Below are 22289 nucleotides of genomic sequence, written 5' to 3' on the forward strand. Positions count from 1 at the left end.
TTCATATCATGACAAGTTGCCATGCAGCATCTAATCTAATGTATACCCACTGATGTCACCTAAGCGGTGAACCTTGGATTCGCAGTGTGCCAGGTACATTCAGATGCAGGTTGCCAGGAGTATTATCAATAGAGGTCCTTGAAAATATGACCCTTCCCTCCTTCACTGGCAGATGCCCTGGGGATGGAGCATGCCTGAGATACTGTCTCTAAATGAAAGTGATCTCCGCCCTGTCCTTTCAACCTCACGTTCATGGTAAGTAGAGGTCCAAATGCGGAGATGGCTTTCCAAAGTATAAGGAGACAGTCAGCAACAGTGGTCCCAGTGACTCAGGTGAAAAGCCAAGGTTTGGAGAGCCAATACCACTGTTAGTTCGTGGGTGGAGTAGGCGATTAAGTCTGTGGAATTTCACATGTATTTATTAAAGTTAATTCAAGTAATTTGGATGGTGAGGATGGGCTCTACTTCTATCTGCTTGAATTCTAACTTCAGGTAAAAGAGAAAGAAATATGAATACCTTCCCTTAGTGGCATGCTAAAACTCTCCCCTTAAAATATTTTTTGTGCCACTAGGTCTCAAAGCAAAAATTTGTGCACACATATGAAACTGCTTTTATTCCATCTGTAAACTCTCCCATTTTCTCCAGATATTTGGGATTAAGAACTAGATTACTTGCTAAAATCTTTCAAAGACCTCTTTAGCCATGAGAAGCGGCAGTCAGCCAATCACAAGAAAAACTGATTTCCAACAAACAAGGCACAATTGTGAACATCACCTTATCTTTATTGTTTTCAAACACCTCATTGAAGAGACAAGTTAAATGCACTAAAACATCAAGAAATTCTCTCTACTTCTGCTTGCAAGTAGGTCTGGCATTAACAAATAAGATCTTAAAATTGAAAGTGACTTCCAGTGGATACAGAACTAACTATGATTTTTGTAATTAGGTCATATTTATGTGGTCATATTTGAGAAGATATTTATTTTTTCCTGTGCACCTTGATAAATAAAAGACTTAATCTGTCATCTATTTAACTTACTGACTCAGGTTAATGTTTATAGATACTCTCTAGCTGTGTAACATTTATGAACATATGATAAGAAAACATTATTATACATACCTGGACGTGACTGTATTTGTTCTTGGCTGGGACACTTTGAACATTTGCCATCCAAACTATTGACAACAAATGTTAGATTTGCCACTTTGCTGTCAACATAATTTTCTATGTTGTTCATATTTACAAGATTCAGCTTCTCCAGGCGACCATGAAGTACATTGATCTCCTCTTTGGCATTCTTTAGCTCAGAGGACAGCTTGTTAACCTCACTCTCTAATTCTCTAACTCTGTTATCACCAACCTCTCCCGGGGCTCCTGTACTGGGTAACAACAGTCCGTTTCTGCCTGGGTCTCCGTTGTCATCAGCCTGCAGCTTGCAGTCTTGGCAAGATTTCTTTAGACTATTTACGATTTCCTTGAGGTTTTGGACTTCTTTGAACACCTCCTCGATCCTGCTGAATTGCTTCGGGAGCTGAATAGTCAAGGGGGGCAGGCTTACCTGGTAGGGGCACTCCCCTGCCTCTTCACATTTCCCTCTGCTTTCTAGTCTCACTGGGCAGACGTCCTTTGCTCTTTCATCTTTAATTTCCTCTGTTTCATTGTTTGCCACAACCAAAAAACCGTAAGTGGCAAGAACAGCTGAGCTCAGCCAGTACCAGTTAGCCAGCTTCATCTTTACAGTGCTGCTCACCCCAGCAGGGAGTGCGCAGGGCTGGAGCTGCTTTAATAGCGGCAGCTGCCTGAGTCAGGCTTTCTGTGTTCCCAGGAAAGGGTGGGAGCGTTTGCATCACAAGTTTTAGAAACGCACAGGAAGAGGAGATAGCCCTCATCAAACGCAGTTTGCCAAAAACTGTAACTTACTCTCAATAGAAATAATATGCATTGAAATTATTATAGTCAAATGTACACAGCCAACAAGATTCACTTTCATAATGTATTTTATGAAGTATAAGAAAAGTCTTGCATTTCTAAAGTAATTTGGTATACTTACGCTTGAAGTAAATAATTATACGTAACTTCACTGGAAAAACAGTTTTTAAAGATAAAAAGTAAGAGCTAGTTATCCAAACTGTCTATAGAACAGAAACGTTACTAAAATGAAAATGGTCCTTTTTCCTTCTTAGAATGGGGCATTGGGGAGCCTGTATTTTCTTCATGTTGGACTTTCAGGTGAAATCTTAAGCACTTTTAGAAGTTTCTAAGTGTAACAAAGTACAGCTTTCTGACTATTGCAGTTGACTTTTGCTTCATCTACTTGAAAAAGAGAAGAAAACTAGTGGAGAAAAAAGTGCTACTTTCTATTCCTTTGTCCGTAGCATAGTATATATAAATGTCTAAATGCCTAAGACCCATTTAAAAGGACATAATTGTCTTTCATCAAAACCAGTAGCTGCCTCCTTTGCCCTTCGACATTTTGGTAATTGTACTGTCATCTTCCACAGCTACTCAAATGTGAATCTTTGAGCTATGCCAGTGTCTGTCCTGAACTTCTCTTGCCTACAGCATCTTTGCCCTTTCTTTCTGCAGGTAGCCCTGGCAGGCGGGCCTCTTGCTTTCTGTCTCCACGCTGGTTCTTCCACCTGCTCTCTGGGCCACTTGGTATATCAGCTTGTTCAAAACATGTAGCACTAATGATAATAATTTTCTAACTTTCTCTTCAGAGGCTGAAGGCAGGAAAGAGGAACAGCTTCAGTTAGAGAAACCACCTCCTTTTAATTTGTTTTGCATATTGACATCTCATAAGATTTCTTGTTTAAAAAGGGTTTTTTTGCTTTAAAAATAATTTCAAAATGACTGACATGGGCAAAAATCTAAATGTTTTATTGTATTACTTAAAACACTCTGTAGCCTATCTCATATTTATGTCTTTAACCTGATTTCCTATGACTTTTCTGTATATCCCCTTAATTTTAGCCAAATCCTATTCACGTTCTCAAAATGTTGGCAGACTCTTTACACTTCCATAACCGTATTTATTCTCGCATACTCAGGAGACCTGGCTTCCAACCCTAGATCTACCTCTGATCACGTAAACAGATCATCAACTTTACTGAGCCTTTGTTCCTGTAGCTGTAGCGGAGGAATTTAGCTATTTCTTCCCTCATACAGGAATGATAGTCATGCAAACTTGGAGCACTTGGCTGGGTGTGGTGGCTCACGCCTGTAATCCCAACACATTGGGAGGCCGAGGCAGGTGGATCACCTGAGATAAGGAGTTTGAGACCAACCTGGCCAACATGGTGAAACCCCATCTCTACTAAAAATACAAAAAAAAAAAAAAATTAGCCGGGTATGGTGGCGTGTGCCTGTAATCCCAGCTACTCGGGAGGCTGAGGCAGGAGAATCACTTGAACCCAGGAGGTGGAGGTTGCAGTGAGCCTAGATTGTACCACTGCACTCCAGCCTGGGCAATAAGAGTGAAACTCCATCCCCCAGCCCCACCCCTCACGAAAAAAGAAAAAAAAATACTTAGAGCACTTAAGAAAAAAAAATACAGTGTATAAATGTAACATTCTTCCCAAATAAATTTGTCAAACATGTTCTACACACCTTATGACTTTTTTTCTTCCATCTTCATATGGCTCTTTCAAAAATTGTTTTTCTCTTCATTCCATTCAATATATCCAATTTTAGACAAAAACTTTTTAGCTAAAAATATCTATTTAATCCCCTAACTCCTAACCTCATTTCTTCTCACCTATTTTCAAGCTGTGACACTTCCCTATTGGGAGGTAAGAACTAAATGAAACAATAGATAATTTAAAAAAGGAGAAATGATGACAACATAGATCAAAAAAAAATTTTGTAAAGTAGAAATATATAGGAATGATATTTAGTTCCTAGTCCTTAAGGATATTGTTAAATGTCCTTGACTGACTAGAGTATAAATCCCTACATTTAGTTAGTAAAGTATTTATTAAGGATCTTCTGTATACTCAGCACTATGCTAGAGCATATATAAGATGTGTGCCGCAGGCACTTTCATTCATTTATTCCTCATACATATATTGATATACTATATATTTATTCATCATAAATTAACTGCACCCTCTGCATGCAAAACCGCTATTCTAGGCACTTGGGCCACACTGGTGAACAAATCAGACAAAAATCCCTTTTTCCTTCTTAGAAAGGGGCATTAAAGACCTGGTATTTTCTTCACGTTGGACTTTGAAATGAAATCTTAAGTACTTTTTAAAGTTTCTAAACCTAACAGAAGTACAGCTTTTGGACTCTTGCAGTGGGCTTTCGGTTCATCTGTTTGAATCAGAAATTTGCGTGTCAAGCACTGCTGCTAATTTTTGGCTAGTCACACCCCAGTTAACCAAGGGCCAATGGCACAGTTTCACCTAAAAAGCTTGGATGTGCTTTGAGAACTGGCTTCTGTCCCTTCAGAATGCATAAAAAATTCCCCGACATAAGGGTAGAGAACTCCTCTGTTGACCAGTTTCATTGACACTGACAGGTGACCTGCTAGGTTCTCGGTTTAGAAAGTCATTTGGCTACTGACTGGAAGGCAGATGCTAAGTGACTACTGCATGAAAAGAGGCTCAACTCCCCTAATGAGTGTATAACTCATGGAGGGCAGAGAGTGTTGTACCGCCTCTACAGTTCCTACCTGCACTTGCAGATGAGCAAAGAAAGGGCTCAAAGCAATAAATGACTTGCCTGGTCATTTTACAGTTTTCAGTTTTTGTTTTAGAGTTTTTAAGAGACAGCTGGAATTTGAACCTGTATCTGATTCAAAGTTCATATCTTTTCTCTTTGCCACATTGCCATGTAGGAGGAAAGATAACATGGGGAGGGTATGTGAGAACTATGTGGAGAGCCTGTGCTTAAAGCAATGCTTAGATCAATGGAGAGCCACTAAAGGTTTTTCAGCAAGGAAAATAAAATACTTCCCCCCACCCCTAGGACTACTTTTAGGAATGAATCTTCTGCTGCAAATCAGTGGGAAATGGCATTTTAGGTGAGAGCTAGTAGTGTGGTAGCAGGCACTAGATAAGAGGTGAACCAGTGTGGAGGCAGGAGGGGTAGGAAAGGAGATGGAGGCATTATTACCAAGGCATGATAGAAGCCATGGGATCTGATAAGTGGTGAGAACTGGAAAGAGAGGGAGAACTCTGAAATTTGCCTCTGATTGCAGTTAAATGATAGCATGCTAATGACAGAGGTAGCAGTAGGTTGGAGAGAGTGTAGTAGTATTTCTGTTTTCAGTACACTGGGTTTTAAGCATTGACAAGCCACCAAATGCAAATATCAAGCAAAGAGTGGCACATCTAGGTATGAATGTTGACACATAATAGATGTGGATGTTAATTTGAAATCATGGGAATCAAAAGGATGGTCAAAGAAATAGGATGAGAACCAGGAGAGTACAGGAGCGTCATGAATACCAGGAAAAGGGAGGGTTTCAAGCAGGACTAGGCCATCAGAAAATCGAAACCTGAAGAGCTGACTTGTCCTTCACTACTAGGAGTTCCCACCTCATGACTTGACCTTCTGCCTCTTCTCTCTTGCTGAAAGCCCTTCTGGATTCTCTCATGCTGAGTCTACCCTGACTCCTAGTATCGGCTGCTTATTCCTCATGGCGGTGTCAGAATCTTCCTTACTACCCTGAATCTGTCCTTGACCCAGCACTGACACATTACACTCACTTACAGACTTGTTTTTAGATTTAAGCAAATTATTTAACACCAATACATGGTGGGATTTTAAAGTAGCAAAATTTATTTCTATAACCCACATATGAAATTTTACTTTCATTAGTCTATATTCACATGTTCAGACTTCCTTTTTGCTTACACAAAGTATATTTAAGAGAAGATCTGCATTTTCTATAACTGGATCAGATTCCTAAAGTAAATTTTTGTTTCCCCTAATACAGTTTTTTTTTTTTCAAGGAAACCCTTTGTGTTTCTATTTGTACCAGAAGAAGAAAGTAAATTTAATGATAGTCATATTTATAGTATTGAGAGCCTTTCATTGATATTAAGCTTATTAACATTTGTAGTTTCTGATTTATTAAACTCAGGAACCTTTAATTGTTCTTTAAAGAATATGTGCTTTTCTGATAAGAAAATTAAAACATTCACTTTTTAAACTACTTAATTTGAAATATCAACAGTAAATATTTATTTTAATATTCCTTAGAGGTCTTAGTCCTTGTTCATTACAAATTTCATGAAAAGAACTTAAAAAAAATGATTTCCACAACCCACAGAACAAGAATTGCCTGACTTTTGGTTAAAGCTAGAATAATAGTTGGTAGGTTCTGTGGTATGACTTGCAGGTATTTCATTCTGGCACAGATGAGAGATTCAGACTAGAAATCTTCCAATATGGACCTACAATGAAAGATCTATTACGGGAATCCTTAAGATTTCTGGATCAACTGAAGAATAGGGCAGAAATATACAGATATTCACTATTAATGAAACTACAGAACATAGTTATCCAATATGCTAATGGCACAGGTCTTAAGTGGGAGTATCCAGGGCTTCTCAGATTGAAACTTTATGGAACTGGAATATTCCACAAGATTCTCGGAAAGTTCATCAGTCAATACCTATCAACAAAATCAATTCTTATGTACTCCACACCAAGCCAGGGATCATGAAGGATCCAAAAGGTTAATGGATATGACATCTAATTTACTGTCATTTCCCTAAATTTCCAGAGACTTAGGAAGTTTCATATAGCCAGCCAGGTGCGGTAGCTCACACCTGTAATCCTAGCACTTTGGGAAACTGAGGTGGGAGGACCACTTGAGGCCAGAAATTCAAGACCAGCTTGGGCAACATAGTGAGACCCTGTCTCTACAAAAAATTTAAAAATTAGATGGGCATGCTGGCATGCGCCTATAGTCCCAGCTGCTCAGGAGGCTAAGGAGAAAGATCGCTTGAGCCCAGGAATTTTTATTTCTTGTATTTGAGATTGATCTTAAGCTTCTTCTTATATTCCCAAAACAAAACAAATAATAAAATCAAAGTAAAGAAATTAGGAGAATCAAATTGTGGCTTTCTATATCTTGCCTTCATTTCTCATATTCATGGTAGTTGTTTCCTATAAAGTCATTGCGAATACTGAATCAGCAAATACTGAACCATTGCTCCTAAGGTTAGGTTTCTAAGAGCCTCTGGTCACATCATTTTTGTTAACCAATCAATATATAACCTTATTTTAAGTGTGTTTCTGTTTAAAGACACCCTATTTAATATATATTATTTATTCATTAATGCAGAACTCATGGCCAGCAGAACTATAATTCAAACCTGAAAGAAGTTTGTCTAATATATGTGTTTTCTCCATAAGACACATCACAGCCATCTGGAGCTTAAGAACTTGGGCATGCTGGCTCAGGCCTGTAATCCCAACACTTTGGAAGGCTGAGGTGGGTGAATCATTTGAGCTCAGGAGTTTGAGACCTGTCTGAGCAACATGGTGAAACCCCATCTCTACCAAAAATACAAAAAATTAGCCAGGCATGATGGTGCACACCTGTGGTCCCAGCTACTCGGCAGGCTGAAGCAGGAAGATCACTTGAGCCCAGGAGGCAGAGGTTGCGTGAGCTAAGATCATGCCACTGCACTCCAGCCTGGGCAATACAGTGAGACCCTGTCCCAAAAACAGACAAACACAACAACAACAAAAACCCTCTAGGTAGCACTTCAACACTATGCTCAGCGGCCATTTTATTTTATTATTTCTTAAAATGTCTTTTCTTTCAGCCACATTCTCCAGATGAGTCAGAGGCCATTTTAAACAGTAAAATCACCAACAAAAAGCACAAGAATGTGAAAAACATGGCACTAACTAAATAGACTGCAAAGTGGATACCAGTTTACAGTATGAGATCTAAAAGAAGGCAGAAAGTTGCCTTCTTTGACTTCAGCTGGGTATATATGTATTTGGCAAATCAACATATTTACCACACTACACATGTCCATAGATGATCCACAGGTCCCACAAGTATTAATTTTGGGGTTACAAATAAATTTTAGAGAGTAGGCAAATCACAAAGACAAGATCTATGAATAATGGGGATTGCCCATATATTGTTACAAAATCCAGGGCTTTAAATTCTTGAAACTGCCTATGTATTTATTCTAATATATATAATTTGATTTTACCTGCTTATCACTTGTGTTTTTTGGGGGTTTTGTTTATCTGTCTTTCTTTGGCATTTTAAAATAATATATAGGCAGGCACAGTAGCTCACACCTATAATTCCAACACTTTGGGAGGCCAAGGCAGGCAGATCACTTGAGGTCAGGAGTTCAACCAGCCCGGCCAACGTGGTGAAACCCCATCTCTACTAAAAATACAAAAATTAGCCAGGTGTGGTGGTGTGTGTCTGTAATGCATGTAATGGTGTGTGCCTCAGCTACATGGGAGGCTGAGGCAGGAAAATCGCTTGAACCCAAGAGGTGGAGGTTGCAGTGAGCTGAGATTGCACCACTGCACTCCAGCCTGGGTGACAAAGCGAAACTCCGTCTCCAAAAAAGAAACATATATACACACACACACACACACACCCACACACATATACACACATGAATTTATATAATATATAACCTATTACATATTTATATATTGTATGTTATATGTCATGCCATATAGAACATTGTGAAATATGTAATCCATTAAATATAAATTTAATCATAATGTATAGCTTAAAAATTTGTTTTAATATTTCAATTTATTCATAATAATAGTGTTGTTTAAACAATTAAACTATTATGGTAAAGTGAAAATATTAAACTACTAATTCCCCACTAACTAAATAATTTCATGCCAAATGCATGTCTTTTAAATGCTGGCCATTGCATTCTTTGAAATTCTTTTTTTTTAAAGATTCTTAAGTTTATCTTATGAGACATAGATGTTGTCATGTGAACTCGCAATAAATGTTAATTGAAAGGCCATTTCCACTGTGCTGGTAACTAAAAATTTATTAAATGGAGTAAATGTTGTAGTTTTAGCAGTTAACATTGAAATACGTGGGTATCTCCTCATCTAAGTTCTTCTAAGGAAGTCTTTTAAAACATGATTGAAAGTATAGCATTCTGAGGTATAGCATTATCTTATTTATTTTTTCTTGTTCTACTTCTAGTTTGATATTTTGTATGATTTAAGTCATTTTCTGTTATTTGCAGTGAAAACTTTTCAGGGTGGAAAAAACTACTTCATGATTATTATCAACAGATGTAAAATTGCTTGGCCCTTAGTTTATTTTAAACTACCCACCATTATTTGACACAGCTTTTTCTGCTTGTGTATTTAACACAAAATTATTTTGATAGTGTTTATTTGTAGGCAGTATTTTGACAATTGATACAAATTTCAGCTTCAACAATTGCTATTGCACAAGAAAACAGCAAAATAGACACAAATTGTGTCAGTCATATATAAATATAGATTTAAAATAAATCATTTATTACTATGATCATCTCAAAAAATAGAAAGATATAATAGAATGAAAAGAGCCTTAGGGTGGTAGTCATTGAATATATGTTCTTAGTGAAGAGCCTTCCAGTAACTTTCTTGCCACTGAACTAAGCCTTAACAAGCTAGGCCTTAAGTTTCTTATCTCTAATATGAGATGGTCAGATTAGAGATCTGTAAGGTCCTTTTCAGGTGTAACATTTTATGATTCTAAATGTTATTAATTAGAAACAATATAATAGCAAAGCAGATCATCAAGATATAAACATAAATTCAGACTGTACTTTAAATCATTCTACTAGAAAATGTACAGATCTACCTCTTTTTAGGTATTCATTGATTCAACAAACACTTACTTTGCATTTATTGGACTAGGCTGTATACTAGCCCTGGGAATAACAAGGGTGAAAAACGGACACATCCTTGACTTTGTGGCGCTTTAAGCTGTAGATGAATGCATTTCAAGCCAGACCCAGCCTTGGGCACAGGCAACATGTTTGGCCTTATGCAGGGTTCAGTAAGGACACCTTTTCTGAACCCCTCAATTCCCTTTCACTTTGCCACATCATTAGGTTCTCCTCTTGATAACTCCAAAATGGACACTTTTAGAGTCATTAATTCCAAATTAGACCACAAAGGTGGCACAGTATCTACAGTCATGAGTCTATTAATGACAGGAATATGTTCTGAGAGATGCAATATTAGGCAATTTCTGTGTTGTGCTAATATCATAGAGTACACTTAAACCTAGACGGTATAGCCTACTACACATGTAGGCTATGTGGTATAGCCTATTGCTCCTAGGCTACAAATCTGTACAGTGTGCTAGCATATTACTGTACTGAATACTGTATACAACTGTAACACAATGGTATTTGTGTATCTAAAAAAAGGTACAGTAAAAATATGATATTATAATCTTATGGCACCACCATCCTATATGTGGTTCACTGTTGACCAAAACATCTTTCTGCAGCACATGACTATAACTACTGCTATGTTAGATATATGCTGCCTGGGCAGAGAAGAGAGCTTCCTGTTTCTGTCCTTCATTCTGTTTCTCTTTGTCTTTTAACCTACTTCCCTAATACTGCCACTCCAAAATCTCCCATATACAAACCAGAAAAATGAAGGGTCTCACTCTGTCACCCAGGCTGGAATGCAGTAGCATGATCACAGCAGCTCCCTGTTGCCTTAACTTCCTGGGCTCCAACAATCCTCCCACCTCAGCTTCCCAAGTAGCTGGTACTGCAGGCATATGCTACCATGCTCAGCTAATCTTTTTAAGAGATGGGGTCTCATTATGTTGCCCAGGCTAGTCTAGAACTCTTGGGCTGAAGGAATCCTCCTGCCTTACCTCCCAAAGTGCTGGGATTACAGGCATGATATCTGGGCAGGGACACAAAGCCAAACCACATCATTTCACCTCCAGCCCCTCCCAAATCTCATGTCTTTCTCACATTTCAAAACACAATTCTGCCTTCCCAACAGTTCCCCAAAGTCCTTAACTCATTCCAGCATTAACTCAAAAGTCCGAATTCAAAGACCCATCTGAGACAAGGCAAGTTCCTTCCACCTATGAGCCTATGAAATAAAGAACAAGCTAGTTACTTCCAAGATACATGGGAGCACAGGCGTTGAGTAAATACACCCATTCCAAGAAGCAGAAATCAGCCAAAACAAAGTAGGTACAGGCCCCACGCAAATCCAAAACCCAGCAGGGCAGTCATTACATTTTAAAGCTCCAAAAGAATCTCCTTTGATTTCATGTCTCACATCCAAGCTACACTGACACAGGGGTGGGCTCTCAAGGCCTTGGGCGGCTCCACCCCTGTGGCTCTGCAGAGTACAACCCCTGCACCTGCTTTCATGGGCTGGCATTGATTGCCTGCGGCGTTTCCAGGTGCACGGTGCAAGCTGTTGGTGGATATACCATTCTGGGGCCTGGAGGACGATGGCCCTCTTCTCACAGCTCCACTAGGCAGTGCTCCAGTGGGGACTCTGTGTGGAGGTTCCAACCCTACATTTTTGCCCTGAACTGCCTTAGTGGAGGTTCTCCATGAGGGCTCTACCCTTGCATCAGACTTCTGCCTGGACATCCGGGCATTTCCATACATCCCTTGAAAGCTAGGCAGAGGCTCCAAAACCTCAGCTCTTGCCCTCTGCACACCCACAGGCTCAACACCACATGGAAGCCATCAAGGCTTGGGGCTTGTACCCTCTGAAACAACAGCCCATTCTGTACCTTGGCCCCTTTTAGCCATGGCTGGAGCTGGAGCAGCTGGGACACAGGGTGCCATGTCTCAAGGCTGCACAGAGCAGTGGGGCCCTAGGCCTGGTCCACAAAACCATTTTTCCCTCCTAGGCCTCCAGGCCTGTGATGAGAGAGGCTGCCGTGAAGATCTATAAAATGCCCTTGGAGACATTTTCTTCATTGTCCTGACTGTTAACATTCAGCTCCTCTTATGCAAATTCTCACAGCTGGCTTTAATTTCTCCCCACAAACTGGATTTTTCTTTTCTACCACATAGGCTGCAAATTTTCTAAACCTTTATGCTCTTCTTCCCTTTTAAATATAAGTTCCAGTTTCAGATAATCTCTTTGTGTACACATATGAGTGTATGCTGTTAGAAGCAGCCAGGGAACATCTTACATGTTTTGCTGCTTAGAAGTTTCTTCCACCAGATACCCTAAATCATCTCTCTCAAGTTCAAAATTCCACAGATCCCTAGAGCAGGGGCACAATGCCACCAGTCTCTTTGCTAAACCATAGCAAGAGTGACCTTTATTTCAGTTCCCAATAAGTTCTTCATCTCTATTTGAGATCTCCGCAGCCTGGACTTCACTGTCCATATCACTATCAGCATTTTGATCACAACCATTCAACAAGTCTATAGGAAGTTCCAAACTTTTCCTCATCTTCCTATCTTCTTCTAAACCCTCCAAACTGTTCCAACCTCTGCCCATTACCCAGTTCCAAAGCTGCTTCCACATTTTCACTTATCTTTATAGAAATGCCCCACTTCTCTGGTACCAATTTTCTGTATTAGTCCATTCTCACATTGCTATGAAGAACTACCTGAGACTGGGTAATTTATAAAGAAAAGAGATTTAATTGGCTCATAGTTCCACAGGCTGTACAGGAAACATGGGTAGGGAGGCCTCAGTAAGCTTACAATTATGACAGAAGGCAAAGGGGAAGCCAGCATGTCCTATATGGCTGGGGCAGGAGGGAGAGAGTGTGAAAGGGGAGGTGCTACACACTTCCAAACAACCAGATCTCATGAGAACTCACTATCATGAGAACAGCAAGGGGGATATCTGCCCCCTAATGCAACCAGCTCCCACCAGGTCCCTCTCCCAACAGTGGGGATTACAATTCAGCATGAGATTTGGTCAGGGACACAAAGCCAAACTATATCAATCTTGTAATAGTTTTTAATCTTTTAAAATTGTGAAGTATATTAGATATATATTAAAGTATCTATAAATGTATAATTCAGATCAAATACCCAAGTAACCACCACCCAGGTCAAAAAATAAAACATTAGCTCTCAGTAATTCCTCTTACCCCCTCACCCACTCTAACATAGCGACTATCCTAACTTTTATTATGATTTTTTTCTTGCGGTTCTTCATAGTTTTACCACCTAAGCATGAATCTCTAAACACCCTCCTTTTGCTGTGCCTGTTTTTTAAACTTGATGTAAATAGAATCATACAAAATGTATTTTTTGTGTCTGGATTATTTAACTCAGTGTTATATTTGTAAGAACCACTGATATTATTGCATGTATTTTTCTATTGTATGTTTAGTCCTCTATCTGTTGTATTTCCAATTGACATTAGGATTGTTTCCAGTTTTCAACTATTACATATAATGCTACTTGAGCATTCTTGTACATGTCTCTCCATGTACTTGTACATGCACCTTGAAGGGTTATTCACCAAGAAATGGAATTGCTTTGTTACAGGGTTTGTGCTGCTTCTACTCTATTTTTTTATTTTTATTTATTTATTTATTTATTTTGAGACAGAGTCTCACTCTGTCACCCAGGCTGGAGTGCAGTGGCGTGATCTCAGCTCACTGTAATCTCCACCTCCCGGATTCAAATGATTCTCCTGCCTCAGCCTCCTGAGTAGCTGGGATTACAGGCGTGCGTTTCCATGCCTGGCTAATTTTTTTATCTTTAGTAGAGATGGGGTTTCACCATGTTGACCAGTCTGGTCTTGAACTCCTGACCTCAAGTGATCGGCCCGCCCCAGCCTCTCAAAGTGCTGAGATTACAGGTGTAAGCTGCCGCATGCAGCCTATTTACTCTTTTAAACACTAACTTCAAACAAATAGCCAACGTCATGCTTAATTGTGAAACTCCAGGAGTGTTCCCATTAAAATCAGAAATAAGGAAAGGGTGCCTGATATGAGCATGATCATTGCATATAATTCATTTTCAAAAAATGAATTATATGCAATGCACTTAGAAAATGATGCATACATATGGGAAAGAACAAATGACCATTATCTGTAGCTGACATAAATGCCTACATAAAAAATAAAAAATAATATTATAGTACAGTAAGTTGACTATTTTCAAAATAAATATACAAATACATAGATTTCCTATTTAATAATAAGTTCAATACATATTGAAGAAAAATATATAGCTTTCCTATTATGATAAGAATAAGCTTTCCTATTTAATAAGAATAACAAGTTCAAAAACATATTGAAGCCTGGGCATGGTGGCTCACGCCTGTAATCCCAGCACTTTAGGAGGCCGAGGTGGGTGGATCGCGAGGTCAGGAGATCGAGACCATCCCAGCTAACATGGTGAAACCCTGTCTCTACTAAAAATACAAAAAAAACAGCCGAGTGTGGTGGCGTGCACCTGTAGTCCCAGCTACTCCAGAGGCTGAGGCAAGAGAACGGCATGAACCCAGGAGGCGGAGCATGCAGTGAGCCGAGATCATGCCACTGCACTCCAGCCTGGGTGACAGAGCAAGACTCCGTCTCAAAAAAAAAAAAAAAAAAAAAAATTGAAGAAAAAATCCCATTCACAGTGATATGTCTCAAATAAATAAACAAATAATAAATAAGTAAACAAAAAAGAAAAAAAGAGTAAATTATTCATGGTTATTGGCTAAGCCTGTAAGTGTCATTAGCAGATTCTAGCCTACATGGCAAGAGGTAAGGTAATGTGGTAATGTAATAGAAAATTTTGTTTAAGAAGCTGGGCCATTTGTCCCATAAATTTTTCCATAATCTGGATTTTGCTTAATAGTAAGCCTGTATTTCCATTATAATCATAGAGCCTTAGTGCATAAATGTTTTATCCAGGTCACATTAATTTTTTTTTTTTTTTTTTTTTGCCAAGGCTACTTTCTAGGTGGTGCCATCAACTTTGTTTTTTGTTGTTGTTCAAGCTTTTATTAAATTTTTTATTGTCACATGTACATATTTATGGTTTACATAGTGATGGCTTTTTGTGTGGTGGTGGTGGTGGTGGTTTGAGGCAAGATCTCACTTGGTCACCCAGGCTGGAGTGCAGTGGCACAGTCACAGCTCACTGCAGCCTTGACTTCCTGGGCTCAAGCATCCTCCCACCTCAGCCTCCCAAGTAGCTGAGTCCACAGGTGTGCACCACTATGCTTGACTAATTTTTTTTAACTTTTAGTAGAATCAAGGTCTCACCACATTTCCCAGGCTGGTCTTAAATTCCTGGTTTCAATCAATTCTCCCACCTCAGCCTCCCACAATACTGGGATTACAGACATGAGCCACCTTGCTCTACCCATAGTGATGTTTTGATACATATAATGTATAGTAATCAGATCAGGTTAATTAGCATAGCTGTCATTTCAAACATTTATCATTTCTTTTTAATTATTATTTTAAATTCAGAGGTTATATGTACAGGTTTGTTACACAGGTATACTGCATAATGTTGGGTTTGGCTTTCTCTTGAACCCATCACATAAATAGTGAATATAGTACCCAGTAGGCAGTTTTTAAACCCTCACTGCCCTCCCTCCCATTCTGAAGTCCCCAGTGTCTATCGTTTCCATCTTTATGTCCATGTGTACCTATTGTTTAGCTCCCACTTATAAGTTAGAAAATGAAGACTTTGATTTTGTTTCTGCATTCATTCACCTAGGATAATGGCCTCCAGCTGTATTCATGTTGCTGCAAAGGACATGATTTCATTCTTTTTCATGACTGCATAGTATTCCATGGTGTATATGTACCACATTTTCTTTATTTAATCCTAATGGATGGACACTTAGGTTGATTCCATGACTGCTATGGTGAATAGTGCTGCAATAAATATAAGAGTGCAGGTGTCTTTTTGATAGAATGATTTCTTTTCCTTTGAGAATCCCAGTAGTGGGAGTGCTGGGTCAAATGGTGGTTCTATTTTTAGTTCTTTGAAAAATTTCCATGCTGTTTTCCACAGGGGCTGAACTAATTTACATTCCAACCAGCAGTGTATAAGGATTCCTTTTTTTCCACATCCTTGCCAACATATTATATTTTGACTTTTTAATAATAGCCATTCTGATTGGTGTGAGATGGTATCCCATTGTGGTTTTCATTTGCATTTATCTGATGATGACAAGCATTTTTTCATATGATTGTTTACTCATATGTCTTCTTTTGGGAAGTGTCTGTTCATGTCCTTTGCCCACCTTTTAATGAGGTTATTTGTTTTTTGCTTGTTGATTTAAGTTCCTTATAGATTCTGGATATTTGTCCTTTGTCAGCCTGATAGTTAGCAAATATTTTCTCCCATTCTGTAGATTGTCTGTTTGCTCCGTTGATTGTTTCTTTGCTGTGCTGAATCTCTTTAATTAAATTTCATTTGTCAATTTTTGTTGTTGTTGCATTTGCTTTTGAGGTCTTAGTCATAAATTCTTTTTCTAGTCTAATGTTTAAAAGTTTTCTTTTAGGATTTATATAGTTTGAGGTCTTACATTCAAGTCTTTAATCCCTTTGAGTTAATTTTTATATGTGGTGAGAGCCAGGGGTACCGTTTCATTCTTCTGCATATAGCTAGCCACTTTTTCCAGTACCATTTTTTTGAGTAGGACGTACTTTCCCAATTGTTTCTTTTTGTCAGCTTTGTTGGAGATCAGTTGGTTGTAGTATATGGCTTTATTTCTGAGTTCTCTGTTCTGTTCCATCGATCTGTGTGTCTATTTTTGCACCAGTACCGTGCTATTTTGGTTACTACAGCCTTGTAGTATAGTTTGAATTCACAAAATGGGATGCCTCTTGGTTGCATGAACTTTCATCAGGAGGCACATGATATTGGTTGTCTCCCTTTTAGTGATGTTACCTACTATTAATAATCCTTGCCTGGGTCTATTAATTCATTAGGAATTTTAAATGACAATATTATAATACTATTATTTTCTCTGCATTTATTTATTAGAATCCTTCTAAAAAGAGAAGCTTCCACTCAGTTATTTGGTTACCCTGCTGTAGAGGCATGATAAATACTTGATTTTCAGGTTTTCAAAATGATTAATTGATTCCCCAGTATCCTTCAAAGGTGAGAGGTGTTGTGGGGTGTTTTTGTTTTTTTGGTGTTTTTTTTTTTTGAAGTATTACTGTGAAAACATAGTTATTCCCATCCTTTATAGTTGTTAGCTCATTGCCAGTCCTCCTGGCCCATTTTTTGGGTAGTGGGAGCCTTTTGACATGACTCCAAATCCCTTTGACATGATTCTAGTAGTCTTGGGTAGATTTTTTGCTTCTCTGATATGACAGAAGCATTGGAGGCTCATTTGTTTCCATGCTCAAAACTTGGAATCAGTCATTTCTCCAAAGGAGCCTCCCCTTTTTCTTTAAGTGGGAAATGGTATTTAGAGACTAGAATCTTGGAGTAAGAGGTACTCATTGCTGCTAGGTTAATCTTTGTTTCTATGCCTTTTTAATGGACAGAACTAGGAAAGATAGATTATGTATATATAAAATACATCATAATATTGCCAATTCAAAGTCAATAATTACACAGGGAATTTATTTAACCTCTTCAGTCTTATAGATGTCTCTTTTCTCCACATCAAAATCCTGATTTTCAATGACATTATGTAATTATTCATTGACTTTATCCCACAGTTTACACATAACTGTTTCAGAATAACACTACTACCAACAATGTGATTATAAAAAAAATAGTTGCAGGTCTTTTTGTCCTTAGGGCAAAATCTACTCAGGATTCCTATTCAAATTGGAATGGTTCCTTCCCATGAAGTTATACTTTGATACATAGTTATATTCAATTGGTTTATGTTTTTCAAATTCTAATAATTGCTTCTTAATTTAATAAAGTACTACATTGTTAAAGTATATTTAAAGAATTCTAGCTTGTATCCCTAACCCCCCCACCCTGTTTCCTCCCTTTTCCTGTAACAACTCATTTTAAGGTTTATCCTTTCTTTATATTTATAAATAGTCTTTTTTCAATTCATAGTATAGCTTCTGTAATTTAGGAAGATTTGTGCTTTTGTTATAATGGTGATTTTTATATTCATACCATTATATAATGCCTTTGTCCCCTCTTTTTTGTAATTTTGACCATTATCTCTTAGTTTTATACAGTAAGTTATAGTGAAATTAGCTTCTTCCCCCTCCATTCCTCACAGCATTAATTCGACATAGTATTCTTCTTTGGATAGTGTCCACCCCCAGATGGTGTTTTATTCCTGCCAACCTGGACTACCTAAAGTTTTCTAAATGCGCTTCACACTGCCTCTATGCCATCAGCAAGATTATGTTATTCATTTATAAAAAATAGTTACTGATTCACTAACAGAATCAAGTCCCTACAAAGCCTTAGGCCAGCTTTGTGACCTTGCTCAAGTTTCTCAACCATCTTGAGTTTGGGAATATAGTGGTGAAAAAAAGATGGAAATGGACCCCTCTTAATGGAATTGTCAGTCTTCCGTCTCACCAGAAGGAAGAATTATGCAATTTCTCAAGTTTATTTTTGTCTGGATAACTCCTCTCTTAGAATCCCTAGTCTGCTGGTGCTTAACTTGCCTGGAAATAATTTTCTCATTTGTCTACATTACTGGATGTTTACTTCCTATTTGGCTCAAACCTTTGCTAAAATAACTGCTGGGAAAAGTTGTTCAGAATTTGTCTACATTTCCCTTACAAATTATAATTTGCTTTTTTGTCAAAGCTCATAAAGTACAGTGCCAAAGGGATCATTAACTGCAAGGATAACATATGCAGATAAGAGAAAGGTTTTCATGTTAACTGAATGTTTCCTGTTTTGCAGCCCTAACAACATTTAGCTGACCAACACATTTTCTCACAGTGTCTTCATAATCTTTTTAACTTTTTTGGTTCTACAGTGTATGTTTTATTGTATTGAAAGTACATATTAATATCCAAGTAGCAAAATATTTTACTATAATTTTAAAATATTTTGATTAGTGAACAAAGGATCAGATTCATGTTTATATGATCTTTTCATTAAATTATCAAAGGTTAATATGGAAACAGAGTAAGAAAATCTCTAGAATTTTAAAGTATTAAGTTCTAAACCTCAAATGATACAGTCATATAACGTTATGCTCAGGTAGGTACAGAGATGGGCAAGAGAGACAGACACAATCCCAAGGAATAAGACATTCCAAAAAGCTTGTGCAACAGTTTTAGAACCAGGGAGCCATTCTTTCAACCAGGTGAATGACATTTTCTACACACACACACACACACACACACACACACACATATGTATATATATGTGTGTATGTATAGGCATATATGTATACATATATATAAAATAGAAATTCAGCTACATATTCATTTATGTTTTAGAAATAGAGCCATGACATTATAAATATATATGAAAATATATACATGTATGTGGAAAATGTCAGTCAACTACAACTTCAAAATATTTTCTACATATATATCCCTGTTAACTATATATACGTATATATATATATATATATGTAGAGAGAGAGAGAGTTATATAAATATATAGTTCTATATGGGTGTAGTCATGTGTCACTTAAGAAGGATATGTTCTGAGAAAAACATTGTTAGACTATTTAATCATTGTGCAAACATCATAGAGTGTACTTACACAAACCTAGATGGTATAGCCTAATATACACTTAGGCTATATGGTGTAGCCTATAGCTCCTAGGCTACAAGTCTGTACAGCATGTTACTGTGCTGATATTATATGCAATTGTGATACAATGGCAAGTATTTAAGTATCTAAATGTATCTAAACATAGAAAAGGTACAGTAAAAATATAATACAAAAGAAAAAGACATACCTATATAGAGCACTTACTGTGAATGGAGCTTGCAGGACTGGAAGTTGCTCAGAGTGAGTCAGTGAGTGGTGAGTGAATGTGAAGGCCTAGGACATTACTGTACTGTGCTATAGTTTTATGCAACTGTCAGTATAATAAGTTTGTTTACACCAACATCGCTACAACCACATGACCAATGTGTTGTGCTACAATGTCAGGACAACTACACTGTCAGTAAGCAATAGGAATTTTTCAGCTCCATTATAATCTTATGGAACCATCATTGCATATGTGGTCCATCATTGACTGAAATGTCATTTTGCAGCACATGACTGTATGTATGTATGTGTGTATATTTATATACCTATATATGAATTATAACCTTTGTAATTTACAAGGTTATAATTTATATATAAATTTTATATATTAAATATTATATGCAATAGATACATATGTATGTATATATAAATTATAAAGCAAGGTCCCAATCTCAAATGCCCACAAGGCCCATAAATATATCATGAGTGAGTCAAATAGTTGTCTTGGTATGTGTGCACACATTGAACGAATGGGGCAGACTGTGCCCCTTTTTAAAAGGGTACTCTTATGGTAGCTCTGAAAGTCATGCTGCATTTGCAACAGTGAATCCGGTGGAATATGAATCCAGTGTCATCAAGCATAATAATTTTTGAAGAAAAGTGGAAAACTCAGATTTTTATGGTAAAATCTACCAATTCTCTTTTTTTTTTTTTTTTTTGGCAGGGTCTCACTCTGTCACCCAGGTGGCACAATCACAACTCACTGCAGCCTCCATCTCCCAGGCTCAAGCGATCCTCCTATGTCAGTCTTCTAAATAACTGCCATTTTTTAAAATTTTTTGTAGAGATGGGGGTCTCACTATGTTGCCTAGGCTGGTCCCTAACTCCTGGGCTCAAGTGATCCTGCCTCCTCAGCCTCCCAATGAGCTGGGATTATAGACATGAGCCACCATGCCTGGCCCCAATTTTTGAGTGTTGCCAATGAATTCTCTATTTTTTTAAAAAAACTTGCACACACTAAAAGCACCTGCAGAGTGTATTTATACTGTTGATTGTTAATTTGCAATCTGTGGCATGAAATATACTACTACAACATGAATAAGGTCTATCTTACATATTTTAAGAGATTTAAGTACTATCTTACCTTCTTTTTCTGATATAGAAATCTATAGAAATTGTTTATATATCCTTAAACTGTTATAAACTATCAGTAACAACTGGAAATGTGACATTTCCATGAAATGAGGCAATTTATGTTTGCCAGAAAACACATTAAAATATTTTGTAATGGTCAATTTTGTGAATTAGAAACAGCTGTGTTTGGTGAACTGTTTGTTAGAATCTATTTTTTAAACTTAAAAAAGTTTTCTTTCTACTTTGCTTAGGTATCAGAGTTTGGTATCAAATGAAAAATTTTAAATTATACTTTGTTATGTATGGTTCTATCTGCTTTTTAAAAAACCAAGATAAGCTGAAGAACTGTGTCTCTAAATATCATACAAAACAGATTTCTTGGAAAACTGTTAATTTCTGAATATTCCCACCCTTTTCCAAGGAAATTCCGGGATAATCTGTTATGAAATTATGATGGGTAATAGCTATTTCTGTTACAAGTCAATTATAGCATTTACAGAAATTTATAAGGTTGCTAACTGGTTCACATTAGTACATAAACTAAAAGATTCTGAGGCTCTAACTTTAGAACTTTTAAATGTAACACTTTATTATCGGGGGAACCAGCCCCCAATATTTCAATGTAGGTTCTGTTCTATTTTCCCTAAGTGTCAGCTGGTCTGAGAAATAAACAGAAAGAGTACAAAAGAAAGAAATTTTACAGTTGGGTCTCCGGGGGTGACATCACATGTCGGCAAGTTCCGTGATGCCCCCTGAGCCGCAAAACCAGCAAAAAGAGGAGGGAGTGTATGAATAGGGTGTGGGTCACAGAGATCACATGCTTCAAAGGTAATAAAATATCAAAGGGCAGTGAGGCAGAGTGAGATCACAAGGGCAGAGAGGCAGAGAGAGATCACAAGTCCAGGGTGAAACTAGAATTACTGATGAAGGTCCATGTCCTGCTGGGCACACATTGTCATTGATAAACATCTTAACAGGAAACAGGGTTCAAGAGCAGACAACTGGTCTGACTAGAATTCACCAGGCTGGAATTTCCTAACCCTAGCAAGCCTGGGGCGCTGCAGGAGACCAGGGCATATTTCATCCTGTATCTACAACTGCATAAGACAGACACTCCCAGAGCAGCCATTTTAGAGGCTTCCCCCGGGAATGCATTTATTTTCCCAGGGCTGTTCCTCGCTGAGAAAAAGAATTCAGTGATAATTCTCCTATTCCCTTTTGCAAGAAGAGGAATATGACTCTTCTGCCTGGCCCTGCAGGCAGTCAGGCCTTATGGTTGTCTTCCTTGTTCCCTGAAAATCACTGTTATCCTATTCTTTTAGGA

General features: G+C 37.8%; 2 protein-coding genes across 22 annotated transcripts in view; one reads left to right on the forward strand and one right to left on the reverse strand.

The window, feature by feature from the left end:
- CCDC146 (coiled-coil domain containing 146) overlaps window positions 1–22289 on the forward strand; it is a 256062-nt gene that overhangs the window by 159405 nt on the left and 74368 nt on the right. For 2 of the 18 annotated variants that reach the window (XM_054687082.2, XM_063813792.1), the window contains exon 2: window positions 173–255. In XM_054687082.2, the coding sequence (XP_054543057.1) occupies window positions 253–255 (3 nt within the window). In that variant the 5' untranslated portion in view covers window positions 173–252. 18 annotated transcript variants of the gene reach the window in all.
- FGL2 (fibrinogen like 2) overlaps window positions 1–22289 on the reverse strand; it is a 64848-nt gene that overhangs the window by 4880 nt on the left and 37679 nt on the right. For all 4 annotated transcript variants that reach the window (XM_054655894.2, XM_063814632.1, XM_054655893.2 and 1 more), the window contains one exon: window positions 1122–2725. In XM_054655894.2, the coding sequence (XP_054511869.1) occupies window positions 1122–1734 (613 nt within the window). In that variant the 5' untranslated portion in view covers window positions 1735–2725. The remainder of the gene's footprint in view (window positions 1–1121; window positions 2726–22289) is intronic.

Source organism: Pan troglodytes, chromosome 6 (assembly GCF_028858775.2).
Source record: "Pan troglodytes isolate AG18354 chromosome 6, NHGRI_mPanTro3-v2.0_pri, whole genome shotgun sequence".
Lineage (NCBI taxonomy): Eukaryota > Metazoa > Chordata > Mammalia > Primates > Hominidae > Pan > Pan troglodytes.